The sequence below is a fragment of the Zalophus californianus genome, chromosome X, assembly GCF_009762305.2.
Source record: "Zalophus californianus isolate mZalCal1 chromosome X, mZalCal1.pri.v2, whole genome shotgun sequence".
Classification (NCBI taxonomy): domain Eukaryota; kingdom Metazoa; phylum Chordata; class Mammalia; order Carnivora; family Otariidae; genus Zalophus; species Zalophus californianus.
This window is the reverse complement of record NC_045612.1, coordinates 122081509-122096967: the sequence shown is the minus strand read 5'-3', so window position 1 is coordinate 122096967 and position 15459 is coordinate 122081509. Positions and strand designations below refer to the sequence as shown.

The 15459-nt window shown below is 46.7% G+C and overlaps 1 protein-coding gene across 9 annotated transcripts in view; it reads right to left on the bottom strand.

Moving 5' to 3' along the window:
- The window catches only part of MID1 (midline 1), a 590235-nt gene that overhangs the window by 107416 nt on the left and 467360 nt on the right, over positions 1–15459 (bottom strand). For 7 of the 9 annotated variants that reach the window (XM_027609029.1, XM_027609028.1, XM_027609034.1 and 4 more), the window contains one exon: positions 312–1027. In XM_027609029.1, the coding sequence (XP_027464830.1) occupies positions 312–971 (660 nt within the window). In that variant the 5' untranslated portion in view covers positions 972–1027. Of the gene's footprint in view, positions 1–311; positions 1028–10921; positions 11045–15459 lie in introns of those variants that run through there. The other 2 variants (XM_027609030.1, XM_027609036.1) reach the window with 2 other exon arrangements.

Below are 15459 nucleotides of genomic sequence, written 5' to 3'. Positions count from 1 at the left end.
CGCCCCTCCCTCTCTCTCTCTCTCTCCCTCCCTCCCTCCCTCTCTCTCTCCCCTGCAAGGACTGAAAATGATCCAGATCTTTCAAATTCGCCCTCACCTTGACAACGCGAAAATTACAAGCAGCAGTCAACTTTTACAAGATACCCTGATTGTGCAACATTTACAGGCTGCCAAAAAACATGCTAAAACTAATCAGATAACAAAGGTGAAGAGAAAACCTTCACCTGCCACGCAGCTAGCAGTGAATACACTTTTTATTCCCATGACATTTGCTGGCAGAAAGGGGTTGGCTTAAGGCGGATCGGACTAACCTTCAATTTGTCATAGCGCTCACTCAAAGCTGCCACCTGATGATCTCGGTGCCGCCCAACCAGTTTACACAAGGCACAGATTAACTGGTCATCAGTCACACAGTACATATTCACCTTCTCATCCTCATGCTCCAGGCACATCAGCCCCCGGATGTGTGAGTCCGGAATTGGCTCAATCAGACGATGGCCTGTAAAGGGCTTCTTGTTTGGGTGAGTGGCTTTCAGACACTCATCACAGTAGGACACTTCACAAGTGACACAGGTCTTCACAGCATCCTGGGCAGGATCCTGGTCACAGAACTGGCAGAGAACTTTCTCGGCGGAGGTCATGGTGTTGGCGTCGAATGCCCGCTCCCGGCGGGTCTCGCTAGGGGAATTGGGCCCGCTCACGGATGCCTTCTGGAACCTGTCGATGATGTTCTGCAGGGTGACGTTGCGCTTGAGTCCGTCTAGACCTCGCTGGCTGAGCGTGATGACATGTCGGCAGGTGGGGCACTGGAAGGCGGTGATGGACTCCACAGACTCGTTGGTGGCGCAGTGTGACACCAGGATGCGGTGGGCGCAGTTGAAGCAGAGGCTGTGTGCACAGGGTAGCAGGAGAGGGTCCTCAAAGAGCTCCAGACAAATAGGGCAGGTCAGCTCCGACTCCAGCGTTTCCATCTTCAGGCAAAGCTCTCCTGGGTCATCAGCAAAATCCAAGGAAGCTGATCAGCTATCTGGAAACAGAACGTAAGATCTGATTAGGCGCGAGGGGGTCAGCCATGGGGAGCTGTCAGCTTTGAATGCATCTCAGAATAATTCCAAACGCAGGTCATGGAAGGGTAAATGCGTGTGCATTCCAAATAATTCTCTTTCTATTCACTGGGGGAATGAGGAGGGGAGAAACACCTGAAGCCAGCATACCAACTAACATTTTCTCAAAGTTCCCAGTCACCGAAAGCAGAAAAAAAAAAAAAAAATTTTTTTTTTTTCTTCGCAATTTTGTTTGTTAAAAGGCCTTACTCCAGACTGGCAAGTTATTGAAACTGTAATCTCCATAATTTGTATCTAATGACAATAATCTTATTGTGTCACGGCCAAGTTTTACCTTGTGTGGAGAATTAAAATGTAGAAATGTTAATTAACGAACTAGAGTCTTTCCTAACTTTGAATTGATGAACTTACACGTGAATGTTTATGCGTCTGCAGGACTTTTTACGACACCACCTCAGGCTTCAGAGAAGCAGAAAAGCGCTTCTTGTGGAAATGACCATGAAATGTGCATGAGATCAAAAGCATGACTTCAGCGGAAATGATAATGCTTAAATATGGGATGTCAGCTTCCAAAATATATTCCTGCGAAAAAACACTGACTTTCACAGAGATGATTGTGATCGAGGCCATGTTTTTTGGCATGTGTTCGTTACTCTCTTGAATAATTCTATTGTTTAATCCAGCAGTGGGATGTGGGTGGGCAGAGGGAAGCAGAGAAAAATATCTGCGGGCCTTTTCAGTGGCTGCGGTGAACCTGGGTACCAACGACTAGTAACGATTTAGTTAATTAGGACAAGGATTTTCGTGGCTTCAATAATCATTTGATAAGTTATTAGCAGGGCTAACGACTGCAGTACAGGCAGCAGCTCAGGGATCCTGCGCAGCCCGCCTGGCTGAAAGAGTGCCATCGAGGGCTTGTCCCTGTGGCCAGCGACAGGCCAGGCCAGCAGGAGGTCCAGCCTCACACCCAGAGCCCTGCTGGCCCCGGGCTGGGTCTCCGCGAGCTTCGTCGCTCCCCGCCAGGCTGCCTTCGGGTGGCCCAGCTGCACGCTCCCCGCACCCCGAAGATGGGGTGTTGCTTTTGTGAACTCCTGCCTGCCTTCCCTTCGGAAAGGGCAGGGGAAAAGAATCCCACACAGACCCCAGTTCATTACCGGGAAAGAGGCCTCGTGCTCATTAGCAGGCCTGGGAACCGGGCCTCTTTGAACCATCTCCCTTTCAAGACCGTTAGCAGAGGTCTGCAGCACAGCGCCGGGCATATTAGACGCAGTCCAGTGCGGCCTGTGGGAGAACAGTGCAGCTCACCCAGGGGACGCCAGGTTCCAATCACCCTCGGGGGAGGGAGGGGGGATTTGGGGGGTTCTTGGCCCGCTTGATGGGAAGGCTTCACATCCACAGCTACCGTTTAGTGATTCGGACAATCGGCCTTTTTGTATTCACACCTCCCTTTATTTACAAAACTCGCGATTTCTAGAATGCGCTGCCCCTTTCTGAAATAGTATCCCTCAGAAATACCATGTGGGGCTTTGGTTAAGCTAATGCTCATCTTGCCATCAACTGAACAGGAACTGATCATTAAAAGCGTCAAGTATGTGCTGAGTTTGTTAAAAATTAAAGAGCTGCCGGCTTCATAGAAGCCTGGTATCTTAAAAAGATCTTTAGCCATTCGCGAATATTAACTACACGAGGAAAATAAGCGGGCAGCTGAGATTTGAAATATGAAAGCTTGCTCATGTCTGCACAACCCGCAGTGGCAACCACAGGGCTGCTGTGGGGAGACACCTGCCGTCCCCACTTGGTCCTAGCCACCCCTTCCGACAGATGGCTTGGACGAAATTGAAAGGGTTTACCTATTAATCATTATTTTGGTTAATCGTGGAAAAACAGAATTATCTGTAAATCGGCTTTCTTCTCTCTTCCCGTCGGAAGAAGGTAAATTAAAGGGAAACCGTCGCCCTTTTGGTCCGCTTTGTTCTCAGGTGCGACAAGAACGCCTACCGATAGATCTCCACACAGGGATGAGCCCCAATTATGTCTGGAGAGCTGCGAGGACGGTATTTTTCTGCAGGTGCCAGGATTCCACCCCAGCGTGGTGCAATCACAATTTCTAGAGGTGATTCTACCCCTGACCCCGGTGGAAACGCTGACATCTGAGTCAAGAGACGTTAAGTGAGCTGGCTCGCCAAGCCGGAATCTGGCACCCTCACCATCCCGGCTCCGTGACCGTGGGCCAGCCAACGTCACACCTTACCGGGATTATCACAATACCTTTCCAAATGGTTTCCTGCCTTCTGCTCACTCTGGCCCCCACCCGCAGTCTTTTACTCCCGAAGCCAGAGATCCTGTTAAAACATGACCGAGCCTGCCTCTTCTCTGTTCTCCCCTCCAGGGGCTTCCCATCTCCCTCAGGGAGCAACTCAGCAGAATAAAACCAGCCCCAAAAAACAGACTCAGACAGTGACTTCACTTCCTCCCACGCTAGCCCTCGTTCGGCTCTGGGCACACGGCCTCCTTGTGATGCCTCCAACGTGCCAAGCACGTCCCATCTGTCCTCCCAAGGTCTTTGGAATCCACGTGACTCTCTGCGGCAGTGCCATCTCTTTGTGAACCCACGGAAAACCAGTTCCCCTGCTACCCCCACGACCACCTACCCACCCATCACGGCGATCCTCTCCCCAGCTCGCCCTCCCCACCCCACCTCACTTTGTCCTTCTCCATTAACTTTTGTCACCCAACATATTCTACTAGTTTGGTCACTGAGCCATCAGCACTCCCCGCTGCCCCGCCGGTAGAAGGTAAGCCCCATGTGAGCAGAGACTTGGCTTGGCTCTTTGAGGGATGTCCTGCCAGCCCCCGGAACGGTGCCGTGCACACAGTGGGACTCAAACATGGGTTGAATGAGTTGGGAAACATACAGCTGTTGGGGTTAAAAACCTCAAAGAACACAACACCGCTGTCTCAAAGGATCTCGCAACATATTGGAACAGAGGTCAGCAAACTTTTTCTATAGGGGGCCAGAGAGTAACTATTTTTGGCACTGCGGGCCAGACGGTCTCTGATACAGCTGCTCAGATGCAGTGCTATGGCACGCCAAAGCCATCATCACACACAATGCACAAATGAGTGCGTGCGGCTGGCCACTAAAATCGGATTTACAAGGGCGCCTGGGTGGCTCAGTCATTAAGCGTCTGCCTTCGGCTCGGGTCACGATCCCAGGGTCGTGGGATCGAGCCCCGCATCGGGCTCCCTGCTCGGCGGGAAGCCTGCTTCTCCCTCTCCCACTCCCCCTGCTTGTGGTCCCTCCCTCGCTGTGTCTCTGTCAAATAAATAAATAAAATCTTTAAAAAAAGATCGGATTTACAAGAACAGGTAGCAAGCTCCATTTGGCCCGAGGATCTTATTTTGCTGACCCACGGAGTAGAAGATAGAGACACATACAACCAGACACCAGAGAAGTGAGAATCCCTCCCCAAAGAGACAGGACTAAAATGCCGTGCGGGCAACAAGGGAACGGCGGTGGAGTGGGACGTGGACAAGCGGATACAAGTTTCGAACGCTAACGGGAAATGATAGGCAATGGGATTTCACCCTGACATCAATGGAAATAGTGTTGAGTCGAGTGCTTAGGGGCACTTCACTTAAGAATGATTTAATAGCAGCTGCTCAGAACGGGATCTTTTGCTTTCATTGCCATAGCGCTTGGAATGGTGCTTTGTGCAAGCATCTACGCTGTAGATGTTGGTTTAATGGTATTAAGTGATGACTAAATATCTGGATGCGCAGTGAGGTTCAGCCAATTTTCGGAATCTTGTGCCCATATGTTGCCAAAAGGGAAGGGGCTCTGGGTTCGATATCTATAGTGGGTCTGATTTTTTTTCTCCTTTGATGCAGATCTTGCTGTGGTGTAGGTAATATTTTGGTGACATTACTCGACAAGATGTCACTGGTAAGCACACACGCTATTCCCCCACCCAAGAAAATTAGCGTGGTTTATTTTTTAGCTTTTTGAGAAATGAAAATACCATTCATTCTTTCACCAAATATTGAAGCCTCTCTAGGTTCTTGGTGCTGGGACAAGTAATGGTAACACTTGGCCCCTGCCTCAGTGATCTTATGGGGAGAGAAAACAGCATAACAAAAGACACGTGCCAAAGACCGGGGGAGAAGAAGATGGGAAACTTCCCGAAGGAGGCAATATGTGAGAAGGATTTTTGAAGACGAACAGGGGTTCACCAAACAGGTGTGTGTGGTGGGGGGGCGGGGGTTGCGAAAAATGTTATCTTTTCCTTTTCTTAAGTCCCATAATTTAATGTCTAGGCCTCAAAAAGAGAGAGACAGATTCTTAGCCTTTGCTACAATAGAAGGAAATCACACGTGCATATCATTGTCAGGAAATTCTATAGCTCAACATTTTTCTGAATGGGCTGATTGGTCCTCATTCAGAGGAGGATGTGGGTAATCATGGGAACCCCTTGCAACAAACTGGGAATGGTGACAATTTACAGCTCACACCTCTGCTTGTCCACAGTTTGTAGTCTAGAACAGGGCATGGAATAGAGAGAAAGGAGAGAGCCGGATGGGTGGCCAGACGGTTGAGGATGACACGCAGCTCGGCTATTTATTAGCTGCGTGGCCCTGGGACAGCGTCCACAGATGTTCCCTCCAGTTCCCTCCAGCACTCCCTCCAAACGATCCCCAAGCAGGACCGTCCTTAGCCATGGGCTGCACTTCCGCCCCGCTTCCTGGGACGCACTGGATGCAAGACACCTTTTCCAGAAACTTTCTTACAAATTCAAGACTTCCGAGGAAAACCGATAATGTCAAAGTTTTCACACCCCTGTCTTCCTCCTGTCCCACCCTCTCTCATTCCGTGTGTCACTGAAACTGTGCTCTTCTGGTTTTCCTCTCTCTAAGCACTGCTGACTTCTCCTTCCAGTGAAGCAGAGCCTGGGTGTTTTCTAAGGGTCCGGCCCTCCGTCCAAAGGTCATCAAAGAGGGTCAAAAGGTACAGACTTCCAGTCGTAAAAGAAAGAAGCCCCGGGGGTGTAATGTACAGCGCGATGGCTGTAGGTAATAACACGGTGTGTACAAATAGGGAGCCAGGTTGCACACCTGAAACTAATGTAATGTTATATGTCAATTACACCTCAATTAAAAACAAAAAAAGCCATCCAGGTTGTTCATTCGTTTCTCGTACAGCATCTCTGAGAATGACTCCTAGGCTTGTCTCTCGCAGGGCCATCTCTTTCCAGAATCCCAGCTCAGCACGGAGAGTGCTCTGCTTCATTTACTGTAAGTGCCCCAATTCGGAGTGTGCGTCTCATGGGTTTCATCAGCTTCCCTCCCAAACCTGTATGCCCTACAAGCCTCTGGCGTCTCCTCACGGTGCTTCCGGTCTCCTGATCACGGCAAGTCAGAAACTCGCCTCGTGAGGTTGCTACCGCTGGCCTGAAAATGGGGGAGACCAGTGCACGATCCACGTGCACTGGATGGAATCACAGGGGCCCTCACATGTGGAAATGAGAGGCAGAAGAGTAGGGCCGGGGGATGAGATGCAGAAAAGACTCGATGACCGTCGCTGGCTTTGAAGATGGAAGGGCCACAAGTCAGGGAATGTGAGCTGTTTCTAGAAGCTGCAAAAGGCAAACAAACAGTCTCCCCCAGAGCCTCCCGAAGGAACGCAGCCCTGCAGACATTCTGCCCTCCAGTGTGGTTTAAGCCATCATGGCACTGGTAATTTGTTCCGGCATCAAGAGGAAGCCACACACTCTCCTTCCCCCAAATCCAAATCATCAGTCAAGACATGTGAGGGTCAATCCCTCGTTCTTTGATTGGTTTCCTTCTCTCTGCTCTCACTGCCTCTGGGTTGATCCAGATCTTCTTTCCTGCGTTCCTAGACTATTACACCCCACTCCCCCCCCCACACACACACACACAAACACCTCCTAATTTGATTCCTTACCTCCCATCTTTTTGTCCCTCAGTTTCATCTTTGCCACATGCTTCTGGCACCTCGGCATTTTCCTGTCACTTCTCTTAGAGGCCCACACATTGAGCAGCTAGCTCCCTGCTGGCCAGAGGATGAGTCCCGATGGATGCCTTAGCTCCTGTTTCAACATCTTGCCCAAGTGTCTCCCAAACTGCTTCTTCAACCTGACTCCCACACACTCACCTCCCACCCCGGGGACCTGGGGGATGGGACCATTTGCTGCTCTTAGCAGCTGCCTTTGCGTTTCTTCCTAGCACAGATCCTTTTCCCCTTTGTGAGAGTCTTTTTTTTTTTTTTTTTTGAGTGTGTTTCATGTTTATTTTCTTGTTTTTGTTTTCTGGTTTTTTTTTAAGCTGACGGCAGAACGTCCTAGAGGCTCAAAGAACCCTGGCCATTGTTATGTTTGGAGATTTCATATTAAACAAAGAGTTGTTTTAGAAGATGGCTATAAATAGTGCGACATGTCTTAAATGTTTACAATTAAGGTAAAGCTTTTAGCTGAAAACCACAAAGTGGTGTAACTACCATATTTACAAAATAACCGAAACCTTCATTTAAAAATAGTATTTCCTGGTACGCAACAGAGTGATCAGTAATGGGACTCTGGTTTAAAGCTACATGATTCATCCCCTTCTTTCAGTAGAGCTGGATCAGCTCTGGGACTGAGAGAGGCAGGCACGCGCGAGCGCAAACACAAACACAAACCTCATGCGGAGTTAACACTCATCGTCTAAATCTGAGGCCGATCGTAAATGGGTGGCCTGAGCCAAATGACCACCTACTCCTCAAAATCCCCCAAGATAAATCTGGATGTGAGAGGCTTGTGCCTTCTGGGGTTAAGAAAAATTAATCAAGAGAGAGATGGACAGCGGGCAGTGAGGGCTTGCAAGGATGATCGGACCTTGGCATCCAGGTGATGGCTAAGGTGATCTGGCTGAACCAGCTGCCTGGGCAGCTGGCCCCTCGCCCCCTCTGGGCCCCACGTATCATCATCCTGAGGTAGCACACATCCCAGGAGGAGGACTTTCCTGGAGGGAAAAGGGCTTTCTTTTGTCCAAGGTGCGGGCTCTTGGGGGAAACGGACTCAAGGAGACAGTCCCCAGTAGAAGAGGACGGACACCAGGACTTAGTGGAGATACAAGGTTTGGAACTGAGAAGGGAGATGGGGACCTCAGGCTGGATGTCCTTATGGGTTACTGTTCTCAGCCAGCGAGATGCAAGTGAGGAGGAAGCTTCGTGGCTGTTGGAGTCATCTTTTCTGCCCTCTCCTCTGAAGTAAGAGCAAAACCATCGTCTGGGCAACTCCACGCAAAGAAAACATTCAACCCCCTGCCTGTGCTGTCACAACCCTTGCCATCATCTATTGTATTAATTCGTTACTTTAAAACTTGAGGCTCTGGGAATAAAGTGGTGAAATTTTCTGGACTTCTGCAGTGACACAGAGAAGAGAACCTGCACCTTGAAGGAACAGCGAGGAGCCCTTGTGAAGAAGACACGCATTGCGAGGTTCAACCCGTGGCCAGTGTCAGTGAGCAGGTCCAGGTCAAAATCCCCAGGGTATGGAAGTTTCACCCATATATGCAAGTGACCAAGAATTAGGAGTCTCCACACCAAGTGCGGTCTCTGAGTTCAATCACCCACTAGAAGGAGCTACCTGATTGTCAGCATGTCATCCAGGAGTTTCTTAATTCCAAATTTCTCTTAACGGTGTTTTGACATTTTAATCATAAGGTAAACCCATCTCTCAGCGCTTCCCTGCAGCTACTCTATGTCATGTCTGCAAACTCCACGAACAATGATCACTTTTCTGATTTGGAGTGTATGACAAAGAGCACACATTCCAGCCACCAGTCATTTTACTCTCAGTCCCTCACTTTCGACGGCTCTGAAAGCCATCACTATGAGGGAAATTCATGGAGTCACTAGACCAAGGAATAAACTTGGATACCAACACTGGGTGGCCGGGCGGTCAACTCTTCCTACCAGGTGGCTCGCAGCCACTGCCCGGATGATCCCTGAGGCACTTCCTCCCGTTTTTTTCTACATATCCTCTCGAGTATGGAAACTAAGCTTGATGTTAAATTTACCAAAACAGAACCGAGACGACAAACACACCACCAAGACTGTACAAATGTTACACCAGATCACATAAAAACGATTTGGGGGGTGGGCAGAGAGAAAGCCTCGGAAGTGTTGTAACTAACAAACAGCATCCCAAATTCCATGAGTAAATTTTCTTTAAAGGGTCCTACATTTCAGAACTACAACCAAGTCAATTTCCTATCCCCTCTCTTCACATGGGTAACGAAGATTTAGCTGGCTTATTGCCATTTGGATTTTTGCTCTGAGATTATGCCTGTTATAGAACCACAGGTGGATTTTTTTTTTTTTTTTTTGAGGATCGTGGAATGATGTTTTTGTCTTAGATCAGAAGAAACACGGACTTTCAGAGGACTCAAAACTTTGGAACTGTGAACCTCTGGAAATTAACCTCAGCTTGTGAGGCAGAAACAATAGGAACTGGGTGCTATACTCAAGAGGAATTCACCACAAATAGAGTATTTTAAATAACATAATACGAGCACTGAACGTCTGCATATTTGGTCATGGTTTAGTATTTAGCTTTGGGTTATAAAAACCACAGAATAAACACCCTACCCAAACGCTGCTTTACCGATTAGCACCCTGGCTGACTTGAGACACAGGCGAGTCAGTAAATGCACAGTAAAACAGGGCCATAGACGCGATGCAGAGGGGAGAGGGAGATCCAACTGAATTCAATGGCATTCTGAAAGACTGGAAGTTGATACCACAACAGAGGCTACTTCCTACTCCAAATTATGGCAGAGAGCAGTCAAAATGCAAAGTGGCCCTTAAAGCAACAGTACAAATAACACACCAGCAGGAACAGGTGGGGGAGAAAAAAGTCATCTGTAACATTCTATAGGTAATGCCTCTGAAATAGCACTGTGGTTAACCTCCAACTGTCAGCACACTCAAATTCATTCCCTTAATCAGTGACGGATGACTAGGAATTTCTGCCAACCAAATTTTAAGGGACCAGAGGGACTGACTGGCAAAAAAAACAAAACAAAACCGTGACAAGCAGATAAGCACCGAGGCACTTAGCCTCAAGTTCTAAAGTAACGAATTAATACAATAGATGTTTTTAATAACTTGCCACTTGGTCTTTATTCTGAGGAGTGCTGGAAGTTAAAAAGTTTCACCTAATACCAAAAGTGAGAAACAGGGAAGACTTTTAATTTCACCAACCACCCCCACCCCCGCCCCGGCCTGGTGGAATTCATGCAAATTGAATTAAACTGTTCGCAAAACCTCCGCGATCCTTCCACATCTGTCCGTAACGTACTCGGTTTTTTAGTAATTGGATCTCTAGGATAATCACATACTCTCTTGACCATGCAACCTGATTAATAATGAATGAACATTCCTGAAAAGAATCACTTGGAAGCACAGCAGATGTCTTTGGGGATATGAAGGCTTTAATGATAAAAATTAAGGAGAAATGGGAGCTAGGTCACACTGTCTGGTTATTTTAATTGAAACCTAGTCTTCCAAATTTACTTAACAGAATGCTTAAATACACCTTCTGGAGTTCATTTATACAAGCAGGCAAGAAAAAAAAGACACCAATGACAATGCAAAAAAGCAGTCCTGATTTCTCCAGGACCAACTGCCCCCATCCCGCTGCCTTCACAGTACAGAAACCCCCGCGACAGTCTCATCAATGCAATTTGTCCTACTGTAAGACTGATAAATAGGTTAAAAACAAGAAATAGCACATTTGTCTTTACTAGTTCTTAGCATCTCTCCAGACTCTTACAAAGAGATCACCTCGAATACCCACCAATGGGCTGCACCCTAGTTCTTGTTGAAGAAACATCGCCGTAGGCAGAGGATGGGGACCCACGAAATGACAGACAGGCCACCGAGACCAGATGGCGGGTGGCAGGCCGTGGCGGAGCAGTCCTGTGTGTCTGGGAGAGCGTCAACCGTGAAACACAACAGGAAAATCGACGCGACAATTCCAGGAAGGCCAGCTCCACCTCATCCCACCCCGCCAGGGTTGCCGAGTTGAAGAATCAAAACTCCCTCTTGCTTTCCAACTGCCTTTTCCACACAGCTCGGCAGGGCTTCCCTGTGCTCTCGCCCACTCAACGTTCAACTCGAGCCAAATGAAAAGGCAGCTCGGGGCAGATTAATACCCACTGCCTGGTCCCCCCGAAAAATGATGACTTGGCATGGGGATCTGTACCCTCCTTGCTCAAGGGGACCAGCAGCGGGTCAGTGTCCCGCAGCTGAGTGCTGGGTGCCAATTTCCCATGCTGCCAACAGGAGCGTCCTGTCCGGCTCCCGGGGTCAGCAACGGGCGCTCGCCTCCCTTGCCCCCCGAAGCACATGATCACATTATGTGCTGGACGCCGGGTTGTTGTTGCTGTTGTTGTTGTGTTTTAAATAATATACTGATTATTTTGTGTCTATCTTCTGAATTAAAATATAATACCTGGAAGGAGTTTTTTAAAACATTACATCCAGAAGAACTATCTCTCGTACAGACACAATAAAGTGGTTATTTTTTCCTTCCCAAAATAGAGATCTAAATTGCAATCTATCATCCTGAGAAACAAATGAAAATACCTGTGTACGAAACACATACATAAGCCTATACACACAGGAGCAATACATATATACACATACATATATGCATATATTATGCATGCATATAACATATCATATAGACATACGTTTATATATATGTGTAATGCCTACACATACACATAAGAGCAAATCTGTGATGGGTGTCCCAGATCTCAGTTTCCAGAATGGCAAAGAAAAGAGTGAATTGAGAATGGAAAGTAATCTTCTAAAAACTGACTGTCTAAAGGAAGAAGAGGAAGTAGTCTTCCCAAGAGCAAAAAAAAAAAAAAAAAAAAAAAAGTCCTACCCTGCAGTTCTTTCAAGGATGTTGCTTATCACCATGCAAGACAAGAAACTGCAACTAAAGTAAATCATCAGGAAAGTGTAAAAAAACCAAACCAAGCCAAAACAAAAAAACAGGCTGATTGCAAACCTGCACGATTCATGTGCAAACCCAGACATCTGGCCTCCACCACCACCAAAGGTGTGTAAGAACTTCTTGCTAAAGGGCGAGCAGGAGGTAAGGACGGTCTCCTCCTTGTTGCCTGGCTGGAACGTCGAGACGCCTACTTTCATGCCATTGCAACACCTCATGGTAAACCAAAGCATGCTTCACATGTTTGGACATAAAAATGCAAACATATACTCTCTTGGCTTATGTCTGTACAAATCATAATTTCATTTGTCTGTTAACAATAAACAAAGGGATTACTCAATTTCACATACCGATGACTTCCCAAAGAAGTCCTCACTACCCACAGAAAAGACACGTGTACATCAAATAGAATTTGAAAGAACTTTTTCATCATGAGATTTGAAAGCATTGCTTTGTTAAAACAACATTAAAATTGTCAAAATTTCTGCAGGACATGGCTAACTTGTCTGTATTTTGGCGCTGCGGGGGGGGGGGGGGAATCAGCCTGAACGTCTAGAGTTGAAACACCAGGAAACAAACACGTACTCCACCCCTCAAAAACAAAAGAGAAGGATAAACAACAACAACCTTTAAAATCTTCTACAGAGCCTAATCTGACAACCTCTACAGGAGATTTCCCACCATCAGAGGGTCTCAGACATTTCATGTCTATTACAGTTGATACGAAGAAAGAAAACATCCAGTGTTAAAGGCAAATGGAACTTATTTCACATTCAGTTGAAAATGACCGATGTCTCCCCGGTCTATGCTGTACCGAGTGTCAGGCAAGAGTTTGGTCCTGAAGGCAGTGATAGCAGACGCAAGAGAGGAGCAAGAGAGCGAGTACTTGTCACACCTAGTCTCCTGACAGAAGTCTAAATCGCCTCTCCTGGAGAGTGGACCGCCACTGTGATGCTGGTGGAAATGGAAGCCACCGCTGATTCCGGTGAAACCACGTGCAGATGAAAAGCACTTCAACACCGCCTTCCCTGAATGCTCTCCCAAGTGGTTTCAGTTCAACAGGCATTTCTATACCCATTCGTAGAACTGCTCTATGTCTATATAAAACCCTGTATATGTGGTTTCACTTATTTGTGGAACATAAAGAATAGCATGGAGGACATTAGGAGAAGGAAAGGAAAAATGAAGGGGGGTGGAGTTTGGAGGGGGAGACGAACCATGAGAGACGATGGACTCCGAGAAACAAACTGAGGGTTCTAGAGGGGAGGGGGGGGGTGGGGGGACGGGTTAGCCTGGTGATGGGTATTAAAGAGGGCACGTTCTGCGTGGAGCACTGGGTGTTATACGCAAACAATGAATCATGGCTCACTACATCAAAAACTAATGATGTACTGTATGGTTACTAGCGTAACATAATAAAATTAAAGTAAAGTAAAATCCTATATATGTCCACAATGGAATTGACTTTTGTAGTCCTATATAAATAGGTATGTGTATATATGTACACACCCACATGCATCCACATACAAAAGCACCTTTGCAAAATTACTTGGGACACTTGATGGAATTCACTCTTCACAAACCCCTCAGTTACAACATCCCTCCTGCATTAGAGAAACGTTCCCTCCCTCCCCTGCACAAAAATGGAAACCTGTACATGATTTAGATATTAACCCCCCCAAATGCCTACTCATATCCGAAAAGGGTTACCCAGAAAATAGCAAAATGACGTAAGAGGTCTAGTCTCTGAAGGGCAGACTGGTTGAGCTGGATTGTTGCAAGGAGATTCCACCTGGAAAAACGCTTGCCAACTGGGAAAACCTTTTCTTACTTCATTCATACAATACTCCTCTAGGAGGCCGAGAAAGTGCACACTCTCTCCTTCCCACTCATTATCCACCAGGAGAAAAATGCATCACTAAATAGTCGCTGATGGTGGCCAGCATGGCATTCCACCATTGTTCTCTGAACACCGAAAAGCTGACGTTCAATGGCACACACAACTACTCGGGTCCCATGACTCACTGAAGTAATGACAATGTCACATAGTAACTGATTCCTATTGTATGGACAGATCGGGAAATTCTCTCAAATAGGATAGCCCCTTTCCTCAAAGGAAATTGCTTTCTCTCTCAACTTCACAGTCAGCCACACACAAAAACCTCAGGTTCACAATGCCCTGAAGCTACTTTGCGATCTTAAAAAAATAGAGAAAAGTAACCTTTATTCACAACTCCTGGTTAACTATTATGAAGAACAAGCTTTAAACGTTTCCCGTGATCACTGAAGCCCTACAGTCAGGGGATGAAGTCTTTTTTTTTTTTTTTTTTTTTTTTTAAGGCAACAGAAAAAGGAGTGACTCTTTTGTTCTGAATTATTATTGTAAAAGCACCACATGAGAGAAGGGGAACGATGGGTACATGGCAATGAAAAGGACAACAGTGCTGACAAACGAAAACAGGATATTAAGAACGGCATCGGAACTGTGAGTCCTCGCAGAACAAAAGCAGGAGGCTTCTTGGGAGAAATGTGAGCAAAAATACTTTGAAAAGATGTAAATGCTAATGGATGAATGAGCTCTCCAGGCAGCAAGAAATCTTAAGAGTCTGGGGCAGTAAAATTAGGTTATCATTAAAACACACACACATGCGCACGCAAACGATCATAAAATTAAAACTGCTTTCAAATCACATTAAATCACTCACTTTTCAACCCACGATCCACTTCTTGACATTTCTAGATGTTTCTGACCCATCCAAAATAAGATACTGTTTTTTATTAAATAACTGAGCGAACTTGGTGGACGTCCATAAGCAAACAGAATTTTTTACAGAAAGACAAAACATCTCTCTCCATTCGGAGCATAGTCTCACACTTTAAATACAACCTTAAAAAAAAAAAAAAAAGGGGAGAGAGCGCTTTCAAGAACCCCCAGGGAAGCTACCCAATGGGTTCTTCGCTGAGGAACAACCGTCACGACTAAGTAGCTCACATGAATGTAACCGATCAGTTGGGTCAAGGCATGCCCTTATCACCTTCTACTTTTCTTCTAATGCAAATTCTGCTAAAGCTGCTAGTAGGGCAACACATTTAGTGAGATCATCAGAGTTCGTATGGTTTACTGGACTTACCACACAATGAGAGGTATAATGATCATTACTGCAGCCTCTAAGCTAAAGGGTTCAGAAAAGCAAATAATATATCCTGTCTTGCAATGCCTCCAAAATGGCCGTCTCCTTCCTCTTCTGTGTTCCCTGCTACTCCACTTCTTTTGTCTTTCCCCATCCTCTCCTACTCTTGTAAGAGGAAGGGGAAACTCATAGGCTTTCCTCTTTTAGACAGTGCATTTCATCTGGCTTTCTCTGTGATAC